We start from the raw sequence: 24,088 nt of genomic DNA on the forward strand, positions 1-24,088 counted from the left end.
TAAATCTCCCTGTCATGCTCTCACTGTAAACAAACAGCAGAGATTATGCTGCTTCATTATCCACTGACAGGGTGCCCAGATTTTGTTGGCTTTGTACATTAAGAGGCAGATAATAGTAACACAAATTTTGAGCCACATGTCCGCTGTCAGCAGACCTACCAGAGATCACAGACTCGTTCCAGCTGTCCTGGTCGCTCAGATATTCGTCCAGACGCCAGTTCTCCTTGTTCTCATCAGACTCCTTCTTGCTCTCCGGCTCGCCGGCAGGTTCCCTCTCTGTGCTGGATGTGCGGGACAGGCGGCCATCCAGTCGACGTTTTGGAGATGAGCGCGCCTCCTTTGCCTGGAAACTGAGGTCACACATCACAAGACCAGACTGTTAATTACAGCTTAAGTAAAGACTTTTTTCCTGTTTAATACAGCCTTCAGGTCAGCACAAATGCCTCAAAGAACTTAGACATGATTTCAAGATGCTGAATCTTAATTTACTTGCTGTAAGTAAAGAGATGGTTTAGAGCTGTCTAAAATGTAAATCTCTGTGAGGTTTTTTGAACTAACAACCGACTGACTTTCATTCATCTTTGCTGAGTGTTAGCATTATACTACAAAAGTTAAGGCCCATCAGCTGGTGTCTGCTCATGTTCTCTGCAGTTTCCAGAATCCAGCAAAAAAAAAGACCAAATAACTACTTGCTGTATATTTATCTCTTTAGTTTGTTAGCACTTCTAAATCCACTGGCTTTGCTGTTGCAAGTTTACAAAAGCTCTAAAAAAGTCAGCAAATCCACTTCTTACTGTACAAACAAGTGAATACAATCTGTAGGATAACAATGGTGACAAAATGGCTAAAATATCATTAGTATGTCAGGTGTTCTCTGGCACATACAGTAATTACATTGATTTTAGTATACAGATGCAAATTACAGATGGGGTTGAACAAATGTAAATTACATGTGTTCTAATAGATCTGTCAAACTTGTATATTCAGAATATTCACAGACTAAGTAAATATTATACAGTGTCTTGGACAACAAAAACATTAACTGACAAGGTAGAAAATGTCAGCAGTAGAGCTGAAACAATTCTTCATTTGTCGATTGATAGAAAAACAATTTAGATATATTTTATAAAATAATTCATCCAAAAAGTAATCAACAGATTAATGGATAATTTAATTGTTACTTGCAGCCCTAGTCAGCAGTGTTATTTTGGGTGTGTGCTGCTGTTTGAAGGGTATATGCTGTTTATGGTCCATATTGTCCATATTTAGTGTGTAATATGCACACTTGTGGCTCTTGGGAATTGATGATTACATTCTGCAAACAGGAACTTGTAATAGTCTAACAGGGATAAAAAGAAATCATTTATTAAAGGAAGTGCTTTTTTTCCAGTTTGTAAAAAAAAAATCTCCTGCAAATGTAATTTTCTTACTCATTATTACTAAGTATTTCAAGTCTGACCTGTCCTGTCTGTGTTTGGTGGCCAGGGCGCGGTGCAGTTCCTCAATGATGCAGCTAGGGGGCAGCTGAGGGTGTAGTGCCCCAAGGTGGGGGGACCCAGTCGGTGTGGAGATCCTGCCTCTCAACAGAGAGCCATGAGGGTCTTTGGGAAGTGTGAAGTTCCTGGGTAAGGTGGCTGGGGACTTTTTCACTGGCACTGGAGGAGCACCTGGGAAGGGAAATTATGAAAGTGAAACACTTTTGCAAACCAGTGAGGCTCACCATCACTTTTATCCTGCTAAACTCACCTTCAAGGCTGCCCAGTCTGGTGAGCAGTTTGACAGGGAGGTTGGGTGGAGGGGGGGTGCTAGCCCGTCTCTGAGGCTGGACCACTGCCACTTCCTGTTTCCCTTCAACGGCCTCCACCTTCCCCATCGACTGCTCGTCACTAGGGTCGCTCAGTGAGGTGTGGTCGTCTTCTCCGTCTTCACTCTGATTGGGATCTCCCACTGCCTTTGAATCTTCAGTCACATCTTGTGCTGAAATGCAGCAACAGCAATGGTAATGCAAAGGTTCAGTTTGTTTCTGAGGTCTCTGTCTCCACCTGGTGGACTATCAGAGACATGTTGTTTCAAACTGCAGCAGATGCCAATAAAACTGCACCAGGAAAGATTTTCATGTAGAAGTTCAGCCATTTATCACCCATTTTATTATTTAAAATCAATCATTTGATTCTAAATTTGATTAAAAAAAAGTAAAAACTGAACTTAACACCTCTTCATTTACTCTGCCACCACCAGAGAAAAAAATAAGTTTCCAGTTTCCTGACAAGGTTGTGTCCAAAATGATTTTTTCATTCACTTTTCACTGCACTAACAACAAGACTTACAGCCCTTACAAGACGTTTAGCTGCACACAGTGGTGCAGTTGTGAGCACTGTTGTATTGAATCTATCAGCTATTTCTGTGCAGAGTTTGCATGTTCTCCACATGTCTGCTTGGGTTTCCTCTCACAGTCCAAAGACATGTAGTTTAGGTGTGAATGTGTTAATGGTAGGTTGGTAGGATAAGACCAGCCATCATGAAACTGAACAGGATAAGGAGTTATAGATAATAGATGGATGAATGTTTGGACAACACTACAAAATGGCAAACATTTTAAAGTGCATAGTGAATGATTTTGAACACAGTCTGGATTACTTTCAGGTAGTTAAATCTGCATTCATTGATTTTTTTGGTCATTTTGGGGCAGCGCAACGAGCTGTAAATACAACATTGAAATATTGTCTCCAAATAAAGTTAAGATGGCTAACATGCTAGCCTATTTACACATCCAGCAGACATGGAGCAACATTAGCATTCATTTGGAGTCGTGTCAGCTGCTAAATGCTCCGCTATGTTCGCCAGCTAGTTGCTAACTTTGTCTGTCTGCCATTGGTGATGGGCAGGTAGTGTACAGTGGGTTTTTAGAGGTTTTTCATTAAAAACTGCTGCCTTTTATGGCTGGAAATTAGGTTGATGAGACTGAACCAAAGCTGTTAAGTTGCTGGCTGTAAAACTAAAGCAATGAGCTAAAAGTTGCTAAAATGCCCTGCAGAGCTGAGGGGAGCTACAGAGTTTAGTCATGATTCTCTGTGGGTCACAATGAGTGACCCCTTTCACATTACACATGGTCATTTGACCTATTGTTTATATATAAAATATTGATAAGTGCGGCTTTAAGTTTACCCAGTTACCTTTTTCTACAGTTAAAATATGTAATTGCATATTGCAGCTTTAACCCTTAAATCTAACATGTTTTGTGTACTCCTACATTTTCTAGCAAGCCACAGTGCTGTATTCTACCTGTCGAGGCTTCTAAATCACTGCCCAGGTCTTCAGTGGTGCTGGCCAGAGGTGCCATGGGCTCCTCATCTCTGTCCTCACCGTCTGAGTGTGTCGGGGTGTCTGGATCTTCACTGTTACCCCCACAAGCAAGATCTGACTCTGCATACAGTGCACAGTGGAAGAGGACAGGAATGAGTCACCATAGCATTTGGGCATCATGTGGCTAAACAAGTGAACTGTAATCAGCCTGGAGTCGTGTGTGTGTGTGTTTTCATCTCTCATTTTGCACCTGTTTCCGTTTCCCCAGGGCTCCTCCTGACGAGGTCATCTCTCTTCTGTCGTACAGCTGCCTTCTTCTCCACCGCTAAACAACACAAACATTTATGGAAAAAGGTCCAGTGATAACATGGAAAATGAAAATATGTGTAACAGCATAGGTCTATTTTCTGTTCCCTGAGAGACTCCCACACCGCTCATGAATTGATGGAAGCACGAGTCTCTACGTCACACTCACTTGCCGAGGGCTTCAGCTTCTCGTTTTTCTTTTTCCTCCATTTCCAGGGCTTGAAGATGCGTCCCAGGCTGGCCAGCTTGCTGTTGCGTCTGACGGGAGGCGTACGGACCCCTGAGACCACGCAACCCGAATGCAGCGTCCTCTGCTGGTCCATCACATCTGTAACACAAACACAGACAGAGCTGCTTTAAAATAGGCCGCAGACAACAAAATCCATCCTGAACACAGGCATTAGTGACATCAATCAGTGCTCCAGCATGCTGAGGACTGAGGGAATTTCTTAAAATCACTTCTAACACAATTGGCTGAATACTACTGACACCCCGTCATGTGAGAGCAGTGAATGTGGGTCACTGGCTGTAAATGCTGTATTGATTCCAGTCTAATTTCTGAGAAGAAGCGAGCGGTGGGGAGAAGACAGAGAATTGCTTTGTTTGTTTGTGACTCACATGGTTCCAGGGCAGCCAGACCTTCCTGGCCCCAAACATGCAGACAATGAAAGGCTTTTAAAAGACATCTTGAAAGACACACAGAGGATAAATAAAATCAGCGTCAGTACAACTGCCTGTTGTAAGGTCAATGCAGACATCTGCAGCCTGCAATCCCTGCTGATTTTACACTATTTTCGGCTGTGCACATCTTGTCGAGGTACACAGGAATCTGCTGCACAATTTGACATCATACAGTAGTGACAGAATTGTTCATATCTTACGTGCTGCTTCTGAACACCCTGCTGTAATATAATAATATATGTTTAAAATGTGTTTTGAATCATGAACACACACACATAATACCTATTATAGTAATCTAATCACTCCTTAGTATAAGACTCTATGTTCTGTGTGTGTTGTTGTAGTGCTGAAACAATAAGTCCATTCATTTGGGGCTGCAACTAACTTTTGTTTTTCAGTATTTATCCAGATGATTTTCTCAATTTATCAATTAATCTTCCCAGAGCCCAAGTTGGCATACCTAAATTGCTTCTTATGTCCAACTAACAGTCACATTTTAGATTGTAGACTTTAACTAATTCATTTTCTGACATTTTTTCTTGAAAAATTAACCAATTAAGCAATAAAGTCCTTTATAAAGGCAAGGGTACATGTCAAACATTCTTTGGTTCCACCACTTGGTGTTCTCTTTTTTTCTCTTTCCTGACAGAGTAAATTGAATATGCTTTGGGTTTTAGATTGTTGGTCAGACCAACAAGCAATTGGATGATATAACCTACAACTCTTTTCATTATTTTGTAGACCAAACAATCAATTGATTAATCCGAAGGACATGCAACAGATTAATCAATGATAAAGATAATCATTAGTTACACCCCTTTATGTACCTTCAACTATGAATTACAGTAAGTGTTAGCCATTATTTTCATTAGAGATTCATCTGTGGATTATCTTAAACTGTTTTGTCAATAAAATGTCACAGAATAGTGACAAATGCCCAGAGCCAAATGCGACATCTTGACATGACTTGTTTTGTCCGACCAACAGTCTAAAACACAAAGATAGTCAGTTTACTAACATACAGGACAAATAAATTCTAAAATTCTTCACATTTCAGGTGCTGGCACTAGAAATTGTTTTCAATGTTTGCTCTAAAAATGACTTGAGCGATTAATCAATTGTAGTTGCGATACATTTTTTTATTGATCGACTACTTGATGAATCAACCAACTGTGAGCAGAAGCTGTGATTCCTCTCCATAGACAAAGACTGTTAATCAATGGCTATCCCTCTTAGCTGTCACTCTGACTTCTTGAAGCACTGTTAAGTCTGCAGGCGAAGCTGTAGAGAAGCGATCACAGTGACGGACAGATAGGCAGAAAACCACAGAGGCTGCCTGAGCTGACTGAGAAAGAAAGAAAGAGAGAGAGAGAGAGAGAGAGAGAGAGAGAGAGAGAGAGTTCCTTGGAGAAAGGACAGAAATAGGCACTCCAACACAGTCTGGCTCCGACAACAAGCTGACACCTCAGGGAGCCTACAGCTGAGCCATGGGCTGTGCAGGGATCGCTCCATGAACGCTTTCATTTTCTGTCAGCGGCGTCTAAATCCACAACATCTGTTCATTTATCCCTTAAGAAATGAATTACATACACTTCCTCACTAGTACCAGTTACATAACATGACAAAATGAAATGTATTGTGATTTATATGGAAATATTCCACAGGTGCAGACCATAAGCCTGGCAGTGATGCGATGGTGCCGCCAACTTTAACAGAAACCCAAGAAAAAGTGCAACATGTTCACAATGTGACATTAAAATAAGGTCAAAATCCAACTGATGTCAGAAAAACCGACAAAATGATGCAGCTAGCAGCAAGGGATGTCATCTAAACTTTCAATTGGGTGCTATATTTACACAGATTTCCAGCACAGATACAAGCCATCATCATGTCAGCAACTGCTCGACATCAAAATGTTCACACAGGCTGTTCACAGAGTTATGCAAGCTAGAAACTCTGTTCCAGCTGTTTCATCTGCCTACAGATGCTTCAGATTACTTTCACCCACCACGGACCTGTGACTGCTGCACAAGAGATAACATTACAAACATACAGACTCCGCTACCAAGACAAGGCCAATCACAACAGAGTTTATTGATCCATGAACAAGCGGCGTATTTGGCGCCTCGGCTCTCACTGACACCCACAACTGCTTGACCGCTGACAATGAGAAGCAGGTCAGCGGCCCAAGTCATGTCTGCCCGCCTGGGATGTGGCGAAGAATTCAGGTCAAGCGTGTAGTAACTGTCGCAGCACACCCAGGGTCAGGCTGCCGTTGCCATGGTTACCACGCTGGATGCTGCAGAAAAGGCCCTCGGAGGCAGAGAATCACCACGGCATGAGGAATAGGGAGTTGCTGGGTGGATGGGAAGGCTGTTGCCACACAGAAAGACGGAGAGCTGCAGCCAATCGCGGCCCAGCGTGTAATGATGCATAATGTAAGTCAAGCAGCCTCTGTATTTTTAATTTGCAAGTTATGTTGAAATATTCATATAAGTGGTTATAAAGTAGGTGGTGAAAAATAACACGTCTTTCTGCAAATGCTGGAAAAGAAAAAAAAATGTTTGTCCTTTTGTGCCGCATAAATAAAATTGTCATAAATAATGATACTTTAAAGCTTGCATTAGCCTGAAGTAAATGTTTGCTACTGCAGATAATGAGCCTGCTGAAGATGCTAAACACAGAGCACCTGCTGGAAGTGTCACAACATCCTCATCACTCACATAACCTACTGTCATGAGTTTAGTGCTCCTGAGTGTTTTTAGAGTGAAATACAAACCAGATACTAAAATGAAGAAGAACTATAATAACTCTTCATGTTTTAAGCACATTATATAACAACTATGATTTATTAAAAGTCTCATAAAGGAATATTATAGCTTTATCACAGTGATATCACACTTTTAAGATAAATGAAGTACACTCACTATGGGAATATCATAATAATATTATAGTCATATCATAGGTGGAATAGCGCCACTGACTGCCATAACTACAAGTCCATACACGTAGATTACACGAATATTATTTTTGTAGTACATACATGGGATGTTTCCCATAAGTTTGCCCATAAGTCAGTGTAATATTGAGCGTAAAGCAAATTATGACACTTACATATTACAGGATACACAACTGTCCGTCCTTCTCCCACACTCGCTGTTCACATCATAGTAAGAGCCGGCGGGCTCACACTGACCGAAGACTGATGGTTTCCTAGGCGTGATGTACTTTAAGAAATAAACGGACGACTGAATGTGCTCTGTGTTACAATACCTGGTTTCAAACGGTGTAAAAAGCTAGTTTTTCCGGCGACCGGAGGGGTTGAAGTCAGCACAAACAAAGTATGAGCGACCGGGTTACATCTGCAGCTGCTACCATGTGGACCCCGCCCCTCTGGACGGGAGGAGGAGGGCAACTAAACTGGCACACACTCACTCATCCTCTACTACTGTGGGATACAATGTTACACACACACACACACACACACACACACACACACACACACGGGTTAACAGCTGGTCCAGTGCATACACACAGAGGACAGCTTAAATATCTTCTGCAATGCAAGTTATCGCTGTAATGTTTTTGTATATATGTAAAGAGTTGTCAGTTTATTAAGTTCACCTGAATACTGAAAGGTGTTTCCAGTATTGAGTCTACCCACACTGGTGGACAAAATATGAGAAACACCTCAAGTAGGTTAACACAGTAGAATTTAATGGTGCGTGGTAGTGAACATAAAGTTGAATCAACACCTCCAGTACTGGTAGCATGTTGTATTAGACTGCTTTAGTTTAGTTTTAGTTTTAGCTTTAGCTTTAGCTTTAGCTTTAGCTTTAGTTTTAGTTTTAGCTTTAGCTTTAGCTTTAGCTTTAGTTTTAGTTTTAGTTTTAGTTTTGGTAGACAGCTGAATATACCAGTGGTAGAAAGTAACTCAGTACATTTACTCAAGTACAATTTTGAGTTTCATTTCCCTGTCATGTTACTTTATACTTCCACTCCATTTCATTTCAGAGGGAATTATTATACTTTCTACTCCACTGCATGTATCTGGCAGTTCTACTTACTTTTCAGATCAAGATTTTACAAAAAAAACATATGATAAGCTTATAAAATACAATACATTGTTAAAGTTTAAACCAGCAGTTCCCAACCCAAAAAATCTGTGTCTGGTTGGGTTCTTGTCACATTTCAGATGTTGTCAGAGTTGTCAGCCATTTCCCCTCTAAACTTCTCACATGGTTTCATTTAAACAACTGTTTGTGGTCAATTCATCCAGTGTTTCACAAAAAAAAACAAAGTTTATAAAGAAGTCCAAAAAATGAATTCATATTTGTGTAGCAGAACTTTGTGTTCTCTTCATTCTTCTCACATTAATCATCACTCGATCCAACTGGCCAACTGGAGGGTCCCCTAGGTTGAGAACCACTGGATTAAACTATCAAACAAACTAGCACCAACATTACAGTACTTTTACTTTTGACACTTACACTTATCAGTAATTTTGCTGATAAAACAGTACTTTTATTTAAGTAGGATGTTGAATGCAGGACTTTAATGTAGACAAGAAGCTTGTTTTCAAGTCTTTTAATATGGATGAAAGTTATCTTAAAACTACATATTTGTTATTTTAAAGCCAACTTCAAAGCATATCTCTGTATCCTTTAGTCTACTGTATGTGAATGTATTATTTTATGCGTGGGGCAGTCTACTGGGTACTAAATAATAAATAATATCAGATACGTAGGAAAAAAACTAAATAAAAATAGGACAGCATAGCATTTTAGCTTATTTTGACATAATCAAAGTATCAGACAAGTTTCACATCATTGCCATCCATAAAGCCATGCTGCTAACATGGCTAAAAAAATAACAGGAACAAATCAGGCAGCTACTTTGGGTCAGAAAATTATACCACTGAAAATATCACAGGTGATAGAAGAAGAAATACACTTATACACTCAGGTAATTGCAAACTCCCTATTTAATAATGCAGGCACATAATCCCCTTGCAATAATACAGGAATAGGATTTCAGTTTTTATTACATACAATATCTGCTTTTTCCAGCAGCAAAAACAAAAATTTTAAATATATTTTTCCTCTACTTGCATACACTCCATCCGCACGGGAAACTAATTATTAATTATTCAGACATCACTTGTGTGTAAACAAAGCATTTGCGGTTACAGATCGATTTTCTAGAGGACCACTTGAACATTAACAGTAGGAAGGGCTGAGCTGCATCAGAGATGATAAAAGTCAATGGCTGGATTTCTCCTCTGGGACACCCAAGCAGTAAGCAAACAATATAAACAAAGATGTAGGACTCCCAGTGAACATGAATCTCATTCAATATTTACAAGATTTCATTTAATATGGTCGAGGACGGAAGGCGTGCCAAAAGGTAGTGCACACAAATTATAATCAGTTCATAAAAAAAACTGACAAATGACCTCAGGCTTGCCAAGTGGAAGATGAAGGAATCTGGAGCGAGTGCAGTGATGCAGTTTTCATATAATATAAACAGAGCGGAAATATTCATCAAAGGCTTCAATGAGTGGAGCCAAAGAGACAGTTTTTTTTGCATTAACTAAATAGACCATTTTCTTAGCAAACACTTCTTGTCATAGCAGGAAAAACACAGGTGTAATTAATAATGCTAATGATGGCTGCCTCCCACTAAGAGTGTGTGAGTTCCTGAGCCTGGTTTTGTCATTGTTATTAGTTACACCTGTACATATACACATGTACACATGTTCGTGTCACATCGTTAAGACTCTGATTGCGTGCAGCCAGTTGGGAAAAACTGTTCACACCAGCCTCCTAGCTGTAATAACAAGTTTCACTTGTTAAAGAACTGCTAAAAACTAAATAACACAACAAAAGCCTGAGCAATTTAAATGGTGTGACTAAAAGGCAAGCAGTGCAGTGGGTATAAACATCTTGGAATAATGTGTTAATGCTCCCAAGTCGGAATAACGGGAGACTTTCCTGTTCTTCTCATTCTGCCAACATTGCCTGAATGCATGACAAGTACATGACAGGATACATGACAAGTTAAAGTGTCTGCACCTGAACACACCTAAATGAAATGCAGCCATAATAGACCCTTTTTTACAGCAGACATTTTGACTTATCAAAGCAGGAAAAGCACAGGTGTAAATAATAACATTAACAAGGACTCCATTCCATTAACTGTCCCGGTAAGCCATGTCAGTGAGTGAGTGTGCACAATACCAGAGCGCTGGAACTGACTCACCTAAATGAAATGCTGCCATCGTTAATGTTACTAATTTCACCTGTGCTTTTCCTGCTTTCAAAAATGTCTGTCGTGAAAAGTGTCTATTCATGTTTTTAATTGCACCTGTGTGTGACAACTCAGAGTCAACTGTGAGAGAAGTGGCATGATTTCTTTTTCCTGTCATTCATTGCTAACTGTAGTCTTGTACAAATAGTTTGAAACTGGTAATTCATGAGGGCTAACTAGCTAATTCAGATAACATCATCTGAATAAATTATACTTTTGCAATGAGAGTGTTACTGTGTAAGTAAAGTAACTCTTTACTGGGCCTCAGTCACTTAGCAATAAAAACTGTGTTCTTTGGCTGTGTCAGTTGAGCTCTAAAAGTATATTCATATTGCCTTCTGTTCAACAAAACTGAACCAAACTCAGTTCTAAAAAAAGATGTGATGTCACAGTTCAGATGTTGGTAATACATAAATATTGCGCAGAGAAGTCACAAACTATAAAAGTGTATGAGAGCAATGAAACAAGAATAATGAATTCCCCATCTCCAAACACTGCATCAGTGTTTCTATTGGCTGAGCTGACAAGGGAATTGCACCGGAGTGGGCTTCAAATGAAGTGAATGGGAAGCCTTTACAAAAATCTATAAAATCTGTTTAATATGAGGTCATATTTTACACCTTCACTTGCAATATACTGTAACTGATGGATAGTGACAGCATGTGAGTGTATGGCTTTTTGCATGTGTGTGCGCATGTGTTTATGGGGGAGGGAAAGGGGGGGTATAAGTGTTGTGTAGTCACAGGGGAGATGATAGAAAATGGAGAAACATGCTCTACATCAGCAGAATAGCAGCTCAAACCTGCAGATATGGAGTGTCCATTTGTGGAACAATTTGCAGCAAAGCACTTTACAATTAATTGCAAACCTCAACTGCAAAGTGGTCACATTCTCAGTGATGGAAGAGCTTCTGTGTAACTGAATCAGAGGACAGTTATTGAAAGCCTGACAGTAAAACAATATTAATGATCTGAGATATTAGTCCGCAATTCCTTAAACCATTAAACCATTTACTGTATATAAAGATGGACTATGTGACAGCTCCCCATAAGTGAAGCCAAAACATCTCAATCGCCCCCTGGTGGCGGACATCAGTATAGGTCATAAGTCCCGCCCCCTCCATGTTAGCGGATAGGACATGAGCCAAACTAAAAAATCAAAGTAAATACATTTTTCCCAAAGATGGTTTCTGTCATTTTTGTTAGTTCTTATCACGTTGATGTTTGTTCAAGCGCTCATTTTTCTGATAAGTTTTTAATTAGTTATTTGACAATATATTAAGGGGGCATGATGTTATGATTGACAGCTATGACAGCCACTCTCAAACCTCCGTCAGGCGGCGGGACAGCTGAGGGGGCCACTTGACTCTACTGCACAGACTCTGGCCCCAAATGACGTCACACAAGCAAGATGGCTGCTCCCGGAAAGGAGGTATTTTGGCTTTACTTTTGCGTAGCGGTAGGAAGTGGAGACACGTCGTCCATATTTATATACAGTCAATGATTACAACTGGTAGTTCTGTAGTGATGGTTTAAATTTCAGTACCATGCATTAAATATAAGAAAAATGAGATACTTGAAACGTTCATACAGCTGATGTAACATCCACCAAGAACCAAAGAAAACATTCCTTGTAATTACAGTTGAGACACTGAGCATCTAAAATTCAAAATATCATCTGGCACACACGTTGAATAATGTCTGTGTTTAGCGACCACATATCCTTTTGAAAAATACCACAGAAGCATAAAGTAACATTTGAAGATTAGGACACACTGATTGTTGTTGTATAAAGTTCCGCCTGTTCGTAAGAAATATCCTCTGATTCATCAAGTTATTTAATTGTTTGTTCAGTTCTGAATTGATTTACTTGCGTGTCATACCTGCATGTTTAAGTATACTGCTTCCTCTGCTTGGAATCAATTGCAAAATTACCCGAATCTTCAGGAGCTGGTTTCACTGGTAATTCTAAATGACTTGAAGCCAGGCACATCTGGCTGCAGATGTTGTGACTGACTCATATTGCCCCCGTTTGATCCCTGAGGTTGATGACTTGCAACGAATGCTGATGAGTATTTTTAATGTTTTATGATTCTGTAATTCATTCTTCATTTTCATCGTAAATTGTTATGTTTTTTTATGTCTGCAACCCTGTTAATTATGCTGCCGCTTGTCTTTGCCAGGACGCTCTTGTAAAAGAGATTTTTAATCTCAATGAGACTCCTGGCTAGTGGAGACAATGAGATTCCTGGTTAAATAAAATAAGAAATAAAATAAAGTGTTTGTCCATTGCTGACATAATCATATTGTGATCCTTTTAGCTTTACTGCCTGCGGTTTCAGATCAGTTTTCCATGTTAGTATAATGTCATGACACAGCAAATGTAAAATCATCACGTATGGATGGATAGGTTGAATGTCTGTTGTGTTGTATCAATAAAATGCACAACAGTCATGTAGATATTAGTTGAAATCAAGCTGTAATCATATTTTAATATGTGCAGCCCTGTGGGTTACATTCAAATGAACATTAAAGCTTTGATCCACAGACCCAGGATGTCAAGTCAGACTCAGAGCCACTACACAGACAGCAAGTGGGAGACTGACTGTTTCCATAAAATGCTTGTCTGACATTTATCACCTAAACAGGCTTTCAATGTGCCAATGCCGACACTTCAAAATATAAAACATTAATTTTACGTTCATAAAACCTTGCTGCTGCTCAACTCCAGTACTGCTCCCCTTTAAATCTGCTGAATCATTCATCAGGTACAGCTACAGCCTGCGCAGTCTACGAGCCAATGCGGTGTCACAGTGACAGATAGAAGACTGTAGCAGTGGGGAAGACACAGCCTTGACTGCGTGGAGTGTGTGAGCTGCAAACTAAATAGTCTCTGGGATTCCACTGAAGGGGATGTTTCAAGGTTGGGAGGAGGCCAGGTTTCTCAGGTCGGCCTTGGTGCTGACTGAGCTTAGCAAAAAGGATTTGTTTCAGGGCTGAAATGATCAATTAGTTTCAGTATCTGCAGATTTTTTTTTTTTGACTTATTGTTTTCTTCTTTAATCTATAAAAGGTGTAGTGAATAGTGAAATGGCAATCGCAATTTAAACCCAAAGACATTCAATTTAAACCTTATAAAACAGATACAAGCAGCAATTTCACACCTGAGTAGCCGGAACAGGCAAATGTTTGGCATTTTTGCCTAACAAAAGACTTTAACAATTCATAGATAATCAAAATTGTTGGTGACCAACCTGAACCCTTTTACAATGAGTCCTCCAAACTACACAACAAAATGTATCCTTTTTCATTGCCTTAAAACCTATTACATATAACCATTAAAGTGCTTGTTGGATTGTCAAACAGAATTGGAAACCCTCTACCTCTACAGCTTTACAACGTTGGAATTGAAGCAGGCTGTGTTCAACAGTTTTTGTAACTTAATTTGTAACTGACAATTCAACAAGAACACCACTTCAAACAGTGACTGGCCAGGTGTCCTGAGGTGAGAAAGGAGGTGTGATTTCTCTTTCACGCTCTCTTTTTTTCATTCTCCACACAAACCAATGCAACACCATAATTGCATTCAAGGACTGTCCAAAAGTATACACTTTTATCCCCATTTCAACAATTATCATGTCTCTTCCTTTTCTATTACAGCTGGCTTTTCACCCTGTCTTCTATAATTGCCATTTGGAACACTTTTCCCCTCCAAAGTGGACTACTTCATATCAAGCACACCCCAGGTTTTACAAAAATAATTACTATCAGCATTTTTCTTAATCTGCCACTGCTATTGTCAAGGTTTTTTTTAGGTGTAGGAATAAAAACTACTTGGTAACATGAGGAAATATACTTTCACTTTCCTGCCGTTAGATGAAAAGATTGATATAACTCCTGCACTGGTACACTAAACTTTTTAGACTTTTAGCTTAGCTTAGGTTGTCTGGTGAGCTAACAGAGCCCAACCAGGAGATAGTAAAACATATAAACCCCCATAAAATTACTAGTGTACCAACCTGAGAATGGTATTGATCTATTCATCAGCTCTCAGCAAGAAAGTGAATAAGTGTATTCCCCCATATTTTGAACTATTCCTTTAAGTTTAGGAAAAGACTGTGGCTTGGGTTAAAAAACAAAAGTTACAATTAGCAAACAATCCTGGTTGTAGTTAAAATAAGAACTACTTAGTTAAGGATAGGGAAAGACAGCAATACTGCAGTCATGGTTAAAAGAAACCGATGTTTCCCATGTTAAAGTCACATGTTTTGTTGATCCACCCGTCCAACCCAAGCAGTAACTACCTCAGCTCGAAGCTGAAGCTGACTTTATCCTGAGGAGCGACATGACGCTCCCTGCCAGCACCGAGGCCCCAGACCTCATGCGCCGGGTCAGCCGCTCCACCTCCGCATGCTCCTCCGAGAGTCTTGCAATCATGGCGTGGGAGTCCAGGTGCAGATTGAGGTGGGGCATCTGCTGGCTGGGCTGCAGGACGCTCTTTGAGTGCGATAAATTTGGAATGAGCTGCAGTCAGTGGAACCGCTGTAAACACCCCCTTAGGACGTAACAGAAAACTGTTCACGTCAATTTATTTTGAAAAAGCAATTGCCAATGGGAAAACCCCAACACTTAGCCGGCCATCCAACGGTCATCAGACTGTGAGTCAGTCAGTCAGTGACGGACAGACATTCCCGTGTGTTGGGCTGGCTCTGCCGTTGTGGTCCAGCCAAAAATTGTCTATTTACAGCCATTATTTGTAACAGATAAATGGCACATGTTTGTTTCACTGCCAGTCTATACACAGTGTGTGTGTGGGGGGTTTATTGTTCTTTTTGAGCAGGCATGATTTTAGATGATTTTTGCAATTGCGTGTTTTTCTTGTTGTAGGCATGAGTCATATCAGGACAGCAGTTTGGTGCTGATTAGTAGCTTTCGTTTTTATTTTTTAAGTCTTAATTCTGAAGGGAGATACACATGTTCAAATCCAGCACCCAGTTTCAGCAGACTAATTTTTGCAGCTGCTGCCCCCACCCATTCTCCTCCTCCGCCTCCTTCTTTTTACACTGCTGAGAGATTCAAGTCTGTCAAATGCTCTGGGCTTAAGCATTTGCTTTAATTACATCTGCCACAGAGAGGAAAGTATCTCTTTTTGTGATAAAGCCCTCGCTGGGCCTTTTCTATTCCCCATCTCTGTGGGATGCGGCGTAGATTTTGTAAAAAACAAATGACTCAAAATAACTCTACCGGGGTGGTCTATAGAGCCTCTGTTCTTGCCTTCCCAGGGCGTCCAAGTGATCATATCACAGCTCTGTTTCCATTTGTCCGGCCCTTCCTATCCCCTTGTTGTGGGATGAGGATGTCTGATGGATCAGCTGGATGCACTGGTGTGTTCTCATGTGCAACATATTGCTTTTACTCGGCTCTGAAAGGAATTAGGTCAGCACATGAAACATTCATAAAAGATACATTATGTGTAAATGGCTGACAGCTTAAGTCAAGTAGCTTCCCCCAACATGCCTAGCCCAGTCGCTGGGTAGATCTCAGCCTCTGCTTCCTGTCTCGACACGCATAGTTAACAGTTTTTCCTTCTTAAAATAAAGCATATTATGGCATGTGCACATCCACCCTCAGGAGCAGGCACTGTTACTACAAACATGTGACTGCAATTCCACCATATTAAATCCAACAAGGGTACAAAACAAAGAGGTAAACATGCACAACAACATCCATTTAAATGCACACAGGCAGTATTGCTATAGTACAAATCATGGGCATAGAAAGCACAATGGAGCATAAAAGCAAAGCTCTGTTGGGAATGAAAACAGTAAGTTGGTTGTGGATAGCATGCAGAGCTGTACACACAAGCCACAAGCCATTCATCTCATTGGGCACGGCTTCACCACCACTCTGTTTTTAATTTTGCCTGTACTGAACTTGAACACACCAGAGCAGTATTTTTTAAGTCCTTCTGTATGTGTGACATCCTTGTTGTTTAGTTGTTGGGGGGAGGGGAGACGGTGTGTGTGTGTTTGTGTGTGTGGTGGGGGAGGGGGTAGCACAGTTTCACCATTCCTGTTTGTGCTACTGTTCAATCGAGTCTGTACATGGAGACAATGGCTATGTTCAGACTGCACTTTTGCCTGCCGTTCAGACTGCAGGCAAATGGTCCAAATCTGATTTTTTTTTGCTCATATGTACTTAGATCTGATTTTTTCATAACCGTGTGAACGGCACAAATTATATGGAATCTGATCTTTTCAATTCTGATTTGTGCCACTTTCAGATGTGGTCCTAAATCAGATACAGGTGGGATTTTTTTTTTTTTGCAATGCAACCTCAGTCTGAACAGTCGGAAAATCGGAATTCATACGACTTTTACATCACTCGCCTGAACTGAGTGTCTTGCCACGAGAGTCTTGTGGAGAGGTGCTGACAGATGTAGTGGAAAGTAGCCCTTGACATCCTGAAATTTTTCAATGAAATCTATATCTGTGAAGCCATTCATGTCGTGATCCCACCTCTACTGGCACTGACTCCGCATCCACACACACCTCCGTACAGAAGTAGCAGCCGTCGCTCCACAAAAAGCCTCATCCTCCTCGTCGTCTTCATCTGCTCACGAATTCGCTGGTTTCCACCGCACATCGACTTATAAATGAAACCGTAAACGCTGACTTGTGTGGCCTCCATGTTTACTTCTGTATGACAGTGTGCTGCATGTGACGTCTCTGTTATTGCTCTGTTGTGGATGCGGGTCAGTTCAGGTCCGTGACCAGTTCACACTGGAATCTGATATTGGCCAAATTTCAGAAATCAGATTTGAGAAATAAATCCGAATCGAGCACCAAGGCTTGCAGTGTGAAGGTAGCTAAAGAGTATCTATCTATATTCATCTTGTTCTCTGAAAGGGAAAACCCGCCTTGAAACAGAATTAGCACATTATTACGTTATTCCCTTGATGTTAATTACATCCCATGATATAAGACAAGTCACTCCTGATTCATGCAGATGGCCAAGTCACTTCAAGCTTAAAAAAATGTATGACATATTAAAAATGGATCACATGGCTGTGTGGAATGTGAAAGGAGTTGCTCATAGTGACAATTATCACCCAACTCTGCAGTTCCTCTTAGGCTGTGTTCAGCTCAAAATCAGACCTGCATTAGAACAATGCGAGGGGAAGTGTTAGTGGGGGCGTGTTGTTTAAGGTACCGGTGAGACAATGAAGTGTTATTATGGATCTCACTGCTTTTGAAGTGCTAGGATTGGCCAAGTGTCCATGCTCACGCCACTAGCCTGCTATTAACTGTATGTTCAGTGGGTGTCTGGTGTTGAGTAATGGGAAACGTTAATTCTGAAGGACTATGAGTTAACAGTTTGAGTCAAGCACAGGAGCTGTATTATGTGTAGCTTGGAAAATAGTGATATGTGGCACTGAATTTTTATTTCTTCCTTGTTAGAACGACTGCACTGAGGAGCTGCACCGTTGCACGCTGGCCAAAGTGCACCACAGAACGGATAGACATGTTGCCGAGGTCCGCCATTTGAAATGCAGTTTCAGGACGTTTTGGAGGTTTGCACTGTCCAAAAATAAAAAGAATCAGTGCTGGGAGCTGAGGGGAGAGCGGCTGGTGCTGGTGGATGGTGCAATCCTTTAAAACATCCTGAAACTGCGTTTCAAACAGCAGACCTCAGCAACAAGTCCATCTGTCCTGCGGTGCACTGTGGCCAGCGTGTGGCAGTGTGGCTCCTTGGTGCAGCGGCAGCAGTAATGCCGGGAAAAGAGATTTGACAAGGAAGACAGAAAAGGGCAAAACAGGATCCCTGAGCTCCCAGACAGCCACCTCTCCTCTAAAACAACCTAAAGCTGGTTTCTGTTAATTTATCCCCAGCGGGGGAGATGGTAGAGAAGAGAGCGAGTGTGTTGGTGTGTTGTGCTAATTCTTGTCTCATTTGTGGTCTAAAGAGTAAATTCATCAAAGTCAGTGCCCCATATCACTATTTCCAAGCTACACATAATATAGCCTCTATGCTTGACTCAAACTGTTTACTCATAGTCCTTCAGAAATAACGTTTAGCCTACCATCAGTCACCACAAGACACCCACTGAACCTACAGTTAATAGCAGGCTAGCGGCTTGAGCATGGACGCCAAAACACTGACCACAACACAAACACAACTGTTTGCAATACTCACAAACAGAATTTTACAACTCTGGAAAGTTATCACGGTGGCAAATGTTTTATCTTTCGTCGCTACGATCATGACATTAACAGTCAAATATTCTGTTCTCATTACAAAGTAATCCAGCAGGAATGTGTGCTTGCATGTTTGGGATGTGCCAATGCAGCGCTTTTCTGGAAGACGTACATTGCGTTGCAGCAAAAGTTGGGCCCTGTTCAACTGGATTTACAATGTCCCCTATTCAAATGACTGAGAGGGCTGTTTTTCCATGCAGAGCTAATGTTGGTTTGAACACTGCCTTAATTCTCCGGGGCATCTTACGCCTGGGACACACTGGATGTGTGAATCTCAGCAGTGCGTGTGCGTCGCTTAACTGCTGCATCTCACACGCTTGTAGCGTCCACACAGGAAGCGTGTCTGCAGCGGCGCTTCTGCCACTGGCAGCCCTATCTTTCCATCGTGTTCCCTGTCTATTTCTGCTGAGAACCGCGTGTGTCACACGGAGAAAATAGGCAAGACCTCGAATCTCTAGATGCGCGTGAGACGCTGTTCTAACCTGTTAACATGGGCACCGAAATGAAAAGCAAGAGGTTCCGCAATGCACATGCGCTGCTCACGCATCCAGTGTGTTCCAGGCGTTAGCATCTTTCAGCTTGTTGTTTTGGTTTTTATGGCTCACAAGTTTACCTTTTTGGCTCCCTCTCACTGCTATGACCAACCCACTGCAGAGGGCAGTTATTTTCAGTGAAAAAGCTCCAAAAACCCACAGTACACTACCTATACCGCACCAAACAGCACACAGACAACTAGCTGATGAACATAGCAAAGTACTATACAGAGCCAGATATTGCCCTCAGGAAGGTGGTGGAGACCAAAAACAGAGCTAAAAGGAGAGTGAATATTGGACTTACATTTGTCAGGTAGCCAAAAACATGACTCCAAATGAATGCTAATGTTGCTCCTTATCTGTTGGATACATACATAAGCAACTGAGCAATAGTCCACAGCCCTTCTTCTTGCTGCTCATAATCAAAACAGCCTAGTATATACACAGGGCTGCAATTACATATAATAACAATTAATATTGTTTTATTACATTTTTTAGGGCAACTTCTGATATTTTTAGCTGTGCTATTGTTGTGGCTCTATGGATGGCAATGTTGGTTGGTTCTCCATTTTAGTCCAGACTGAAATATAACAACAACGACATAAACTATAAATCAACTCATAAACCATTATTGTTAAAAACCATTATTGTTTTTAGGCACAAAATTAAATAAATTAAAATAAAAGAAGTTTAGTATTCTGCACCAGGATTACATACATGGTAGTGTAGAGAAGGCTAGAAAATATGAATAAACAGTTACATTAATAAATAAAACAGAATTTTGTGATTTTTTAAAAGTACTCAAAATTTTTGGTTTGGTTAGGAGTGGTTAAACATTTTTGGTCAATGGATTTCTGCTGGTAGAATTTGAACTCCTCAGTATTTCTGAATCCTTGCTACGACCATGTACGTATCTACAGTATGAAAGTGTCCTACATAGTGGTGTTTGTGTCCTTTCAATACATTGGAGGACAGTGACGTCATGTTTTGTGCTGCCTGCTGCGCAGCTCTCAGGGGACCCTGAAGTCAGTGGGGCCTGGGGACATCTCTGTATAGTGCATAATGCCATGAGAGATGAGTTGGCACAAAAAAATGAGGTGCTTCTGAATTAGCCACCGTACCACTGAGTCTTGGCCAGCTAATAAAAAAGAATCAATGCTGCACCAAAGACTCAAGGGTAAAACTCACTGATGGAACAACCTATTACTGTCTCAGCAAAGTCACATTTTCATTTATAGCCTTAGATTAGAGTCACATCACTTCTGCAATGCTCCACATTAATCACTACCATGCTGTCCATGCTTAATCCTTCATTACTGCTTTCAAATGTTCCACTTTTGAAATAGACATGAGATCCCAAAAAAATCTAAGGAGTTGCATCAGCTCTAAAAATACCCACAGAGGGGCATTAAGTTAAACAAAATTTCGGTTTTTATGTTTATGTTTTGGTTTTCTATGTAAGTGTTTTGTTTTAACCTAGTCTTGATTGAATTTCAAATGATTTCAAAGCTTATTCTAATGCTGCTTGCACAGTGTTCATCCTTGTCTCACTCAAGTCTAATTCCAATTCATCTTAAACCTTGCAGTATAGTGTAGTGCTGAGTAATCCTGGGTGTCTGTCCATTCCCACTTTATATGCGGCATGACCTTGGACAAACCATTTGTCTCTATTCTTTGTGAGAGGTCAGGTGACTGCAGTACTGGACTCTCCTGACAGTGACTGCTCATTTATGCAACATCTTGGCATCTGCCATGTCGAGCCCTCTGGTGGCAGTTTCACCAACTGTATCACCTTTAAACTGCTCTTAACCCCACTTAGCAGCATTTTGGATCTCTGCTGCTGTATGTGCGCGTGTGTGTGTGTGTGTGTGTGTGTGTGTGTGTGTGTGTGTGTGTGTGTGTGTGCGTGTGCGTGTGAGAGAGAGAGACTCAGGTGTTTAAGATGCCTTTTAACAATTCTCCAGTCTCATCTCTGCTTGGTATTCTTGGTATTCTCCAGTCTCATCTCTGTTTGGTCCAACTGCAAACCTGACATTTTGGGACCCCAGGTCTGCATGCCAACGGGCAGAGAGTAGGGGTCCCAAAGCATGAAGTCTGTCACTTTCATAAGCAGTTTACAGAGTTTCTCCACTTGGGATTTTAAGTTGTGTTAACATAATGCAGTTTGTCAAGTAAAAAACTAGCTAAATATAAGTTCTTGTAGTGTGTTAGGTGTTGAGGAAACCAGATGCTAAATTACATAGGTTATGTTTAGATGTTAGCTTTTTGGAGAAGCTAATATTTGTGTTAGTCCTATTATATAACCACATCAAACGTCAATTGAATCATATGTCCCTAAACTCACTGCCTTCAAATATTTATACAGTACATAAAATACAAAAATTAAAAAACATATTTTCCAGTAATTTCTAACTTCCCACTCAGGATAAGAAGTTTATTATACCAATACTTGTAGACAAACACAATATCATCGTATACAACAAGCTAATCTCTAACAGCACATTAGCTAACTTTCGTCAAATGTTAGCATTAAGTTGGATTCTACTCTGTTCTTTTCACACCTCGCTAATGTTCAAATGATAATGTTAGATACAACTTCATAAAACACTGACGATAAAGTTATGTTTTACCAGTGATACTGAACATTCAGCTTTCGTTATGGCTTTCTTACAGGTTGGTTCACTTAGAGTATATTTTTAGTCATGCTAATGGTGTGGCTTTATGGATTGCAATGTCAGTCTGTCCATCAGTCCACTACTTTGGTCCAGACTGAAAAACCTTACACGTATTAGATGCATTTCCATTGCCATGTAAACCTCAGGATGAATTATAACAATTCTAGTGCTCTCTTGACTTTTTGTCCAGCGCCACCATCAAGTGAAAATTTCATTCATCATTTATGACCAAATACCTGAAAAACTAATGACAGTCCCATGAGACCCAACTGTGTTTTGTGCTAATTAGCAAATATTAGCACGCTAACACATTAAACTAAGATGGTTAACATTGTTATCATTGTCATTGTGAGCATGTTAGCATGATAAAATTAGCATTTAGCTCAAAGCACCACTGTCCCAAAGAACAGCTTCACAAGGCTGTTAGCAAGGCTGTAGCCTAGACCCTTAAGTCCCTTTCATACATGCACTGCAACCCTGAACTTATCTAGACATTACCTGGAAGAGCTGTATGTGAGAATGCAAATGTCCGAATTAGTTGGACCAGACATTAAACAGACTTTACCCTGTCAACTCCCTCGTACAAAGTCTGTGTAATGTCCAATTGAGCCCATGTGTGAATGGAGCAGGTCATTGTCTGGGGAATTCACAGCGTGCGACTAGGCGTGTTGATGGCGTTTCTATCATGTGACTGGTGCGAAACCAGAAGAATATAAAGAGCTTGCCTGTATATGTCCAAATACATGTAGTATTAATATCAACGCAAAAACAGTCAGCACTACAGATGAGTCAGCAGCCTCGTCCACCATCTTTGCTGTAAACAAAACACTGTGATTTCCGCAGTGTACTTTTTTGTGCCATGTCCTGCCTCCTGCTTGCTCTACCCAGGTGCCGCCCCTCATCTAAACCAAACAGAGTATTTCCAGTAGGTCAGAACACATCTTACACGGACAGTCTGTGCTACATGTGTGGAAGGGCAACTCCGGACAATGTCCAAACCTGATTCTCTGGACATTGTGCATAGTTCATATGAGAAAACAGCCTTAGTCTTGTTAGTTTCAAAACTGTAACCCTTCTTCAGTTAAATTCAACATAAAAATAGAGGTCTGCAGATGGGCTCTTATCTGTACTTTGGTGATGTCCCAGGTTAAAATGTCAAGACCCTGAGCCTTGCCAATGCTGTCATGGTGCTTTAACAGACATTGTGAGGGTGCGAAATTTGTGTATTAGTGACAAAAATTAGACACTAGAATACATCTTTAGTGAGCTCCAAGTCTATGGAGACAAAACTTTGTGACATGGCACATAGCCAAACGCTTTACAGCTGACATTTCCATAGAGACAACTGTGTACAATAGAAGTGACGTTGCTTTATTGCTTTTCTATTACCAGCTATGAACACCTTTCATCCCATCCCATCTAAAACTGCAGTTGCTGTGAAATGACTCATGTCTGCGATGCTGAGCTGAACATGTATGTAGGAGTGAGCTGCCAGGTGCCAGGTTTGCCATTCTCTCTATTCAATCTGCTGAATGTATAAGCTTTCTGATAAATAAAACATGGGGAACTCTGATTCAAATGAAAGGAATCCTAATCTCTTCATCAGGCCCCCTCCACCTCCTCTGACCGAATGTGAGGACTAAACCGAGGCCTATCAGTAGCTGAGAGGTGCGGGTGGGGCGGGGATGGCGGGGGGTGGGAGCGGTTGGAGGATGGCAGAGGAGTCCAGGGAGAAAGCCTTTGATGTTTGAGCAGCATGTCAGATTAGTACAACAGCACCAGCTCAAAAATGGAGATGAGAGTAGCAAGAGAAGAGACTCCTGCAGGCTAGAGGCAACACTAGGGACTGACAGTGCACCTCAATCATTTCTATATATGTAGATCAAAAAAGATACCCGCAGTTTGATGCGGTGTTCAAACTTTAGCCTGAACTGAAGCACTCCAACATCATCAGGATGTCAGTCAGCCTCACAACTTTACTGTAGAGTCTTTCTTGTTGCCAAAGTACATTTGATAAATATGCT

The 24,088-nt window shown here is 40.9% G+C and overlaps 1 protein-coding gene across 4 annotated transcripts in view; it reads right to left on the reverse strand.

Moving 5' to 3' along the window:
- phactr3b (phosphatase and actin regulator 3b) overlaps positions 1 to 24,088 on the reverse strand; it is a 58,704-nt gene that overhangs the window by 28,928 nt on the left and 5,688 nt on the right. For 2 of the 4 annotated variants that reach the window (XM_042406337.1, XM_042406341.1), the window contains exons 2-7: positions 3,779 to 3,937; positions 3,554 to 3,628; positions 3,283 to 3,423; positions 1,747 to 1,977; positions 1,460 to 1,667; positions 160 to 350 (exon numbers count right to left, since the gene is read on the reverse strand). In XM_042406337.1, coding sequence (XP_042262271.1) covers positions 160 to 350; positions 1,460 to 1,667; positions 1,747 to 1,977; positions 3,283 to 3,423; positions 3,554 to 3,628; positions 3,779 to 3,937 — 1,005 coding nt within the window. Of the gene's footprint in view, positions 1 to 159; positions 351 to 1,459; positions 1,668 to 1,746; positions 1,978 to 3,282; positions 3,424 to 3,553; positions 3,629 to 3,778; positions 3,938 to 7,404; positions 7,727 to 10,429; positions 10,546 to 24,088 lie in introns of those variants that run through there. The other 2 variants (XM_042406340.1, XM_042406339.1) reach the window with 2 other exon arrangements.

The sequence above is a fragment of the Thunnus maccoyii genome, chromosome 3 (genome assembly GCF_910596095.1).
Source record: "Thunnus maccoyii chromosome 3, fThuMac1.1, whole genome shotgun sequence".
NCBI lineage: Eukaryota > Metazoa > Chordata > Actinopteri > Scombriformes > Scombridae > Thunnus > Thunnus maccoyii.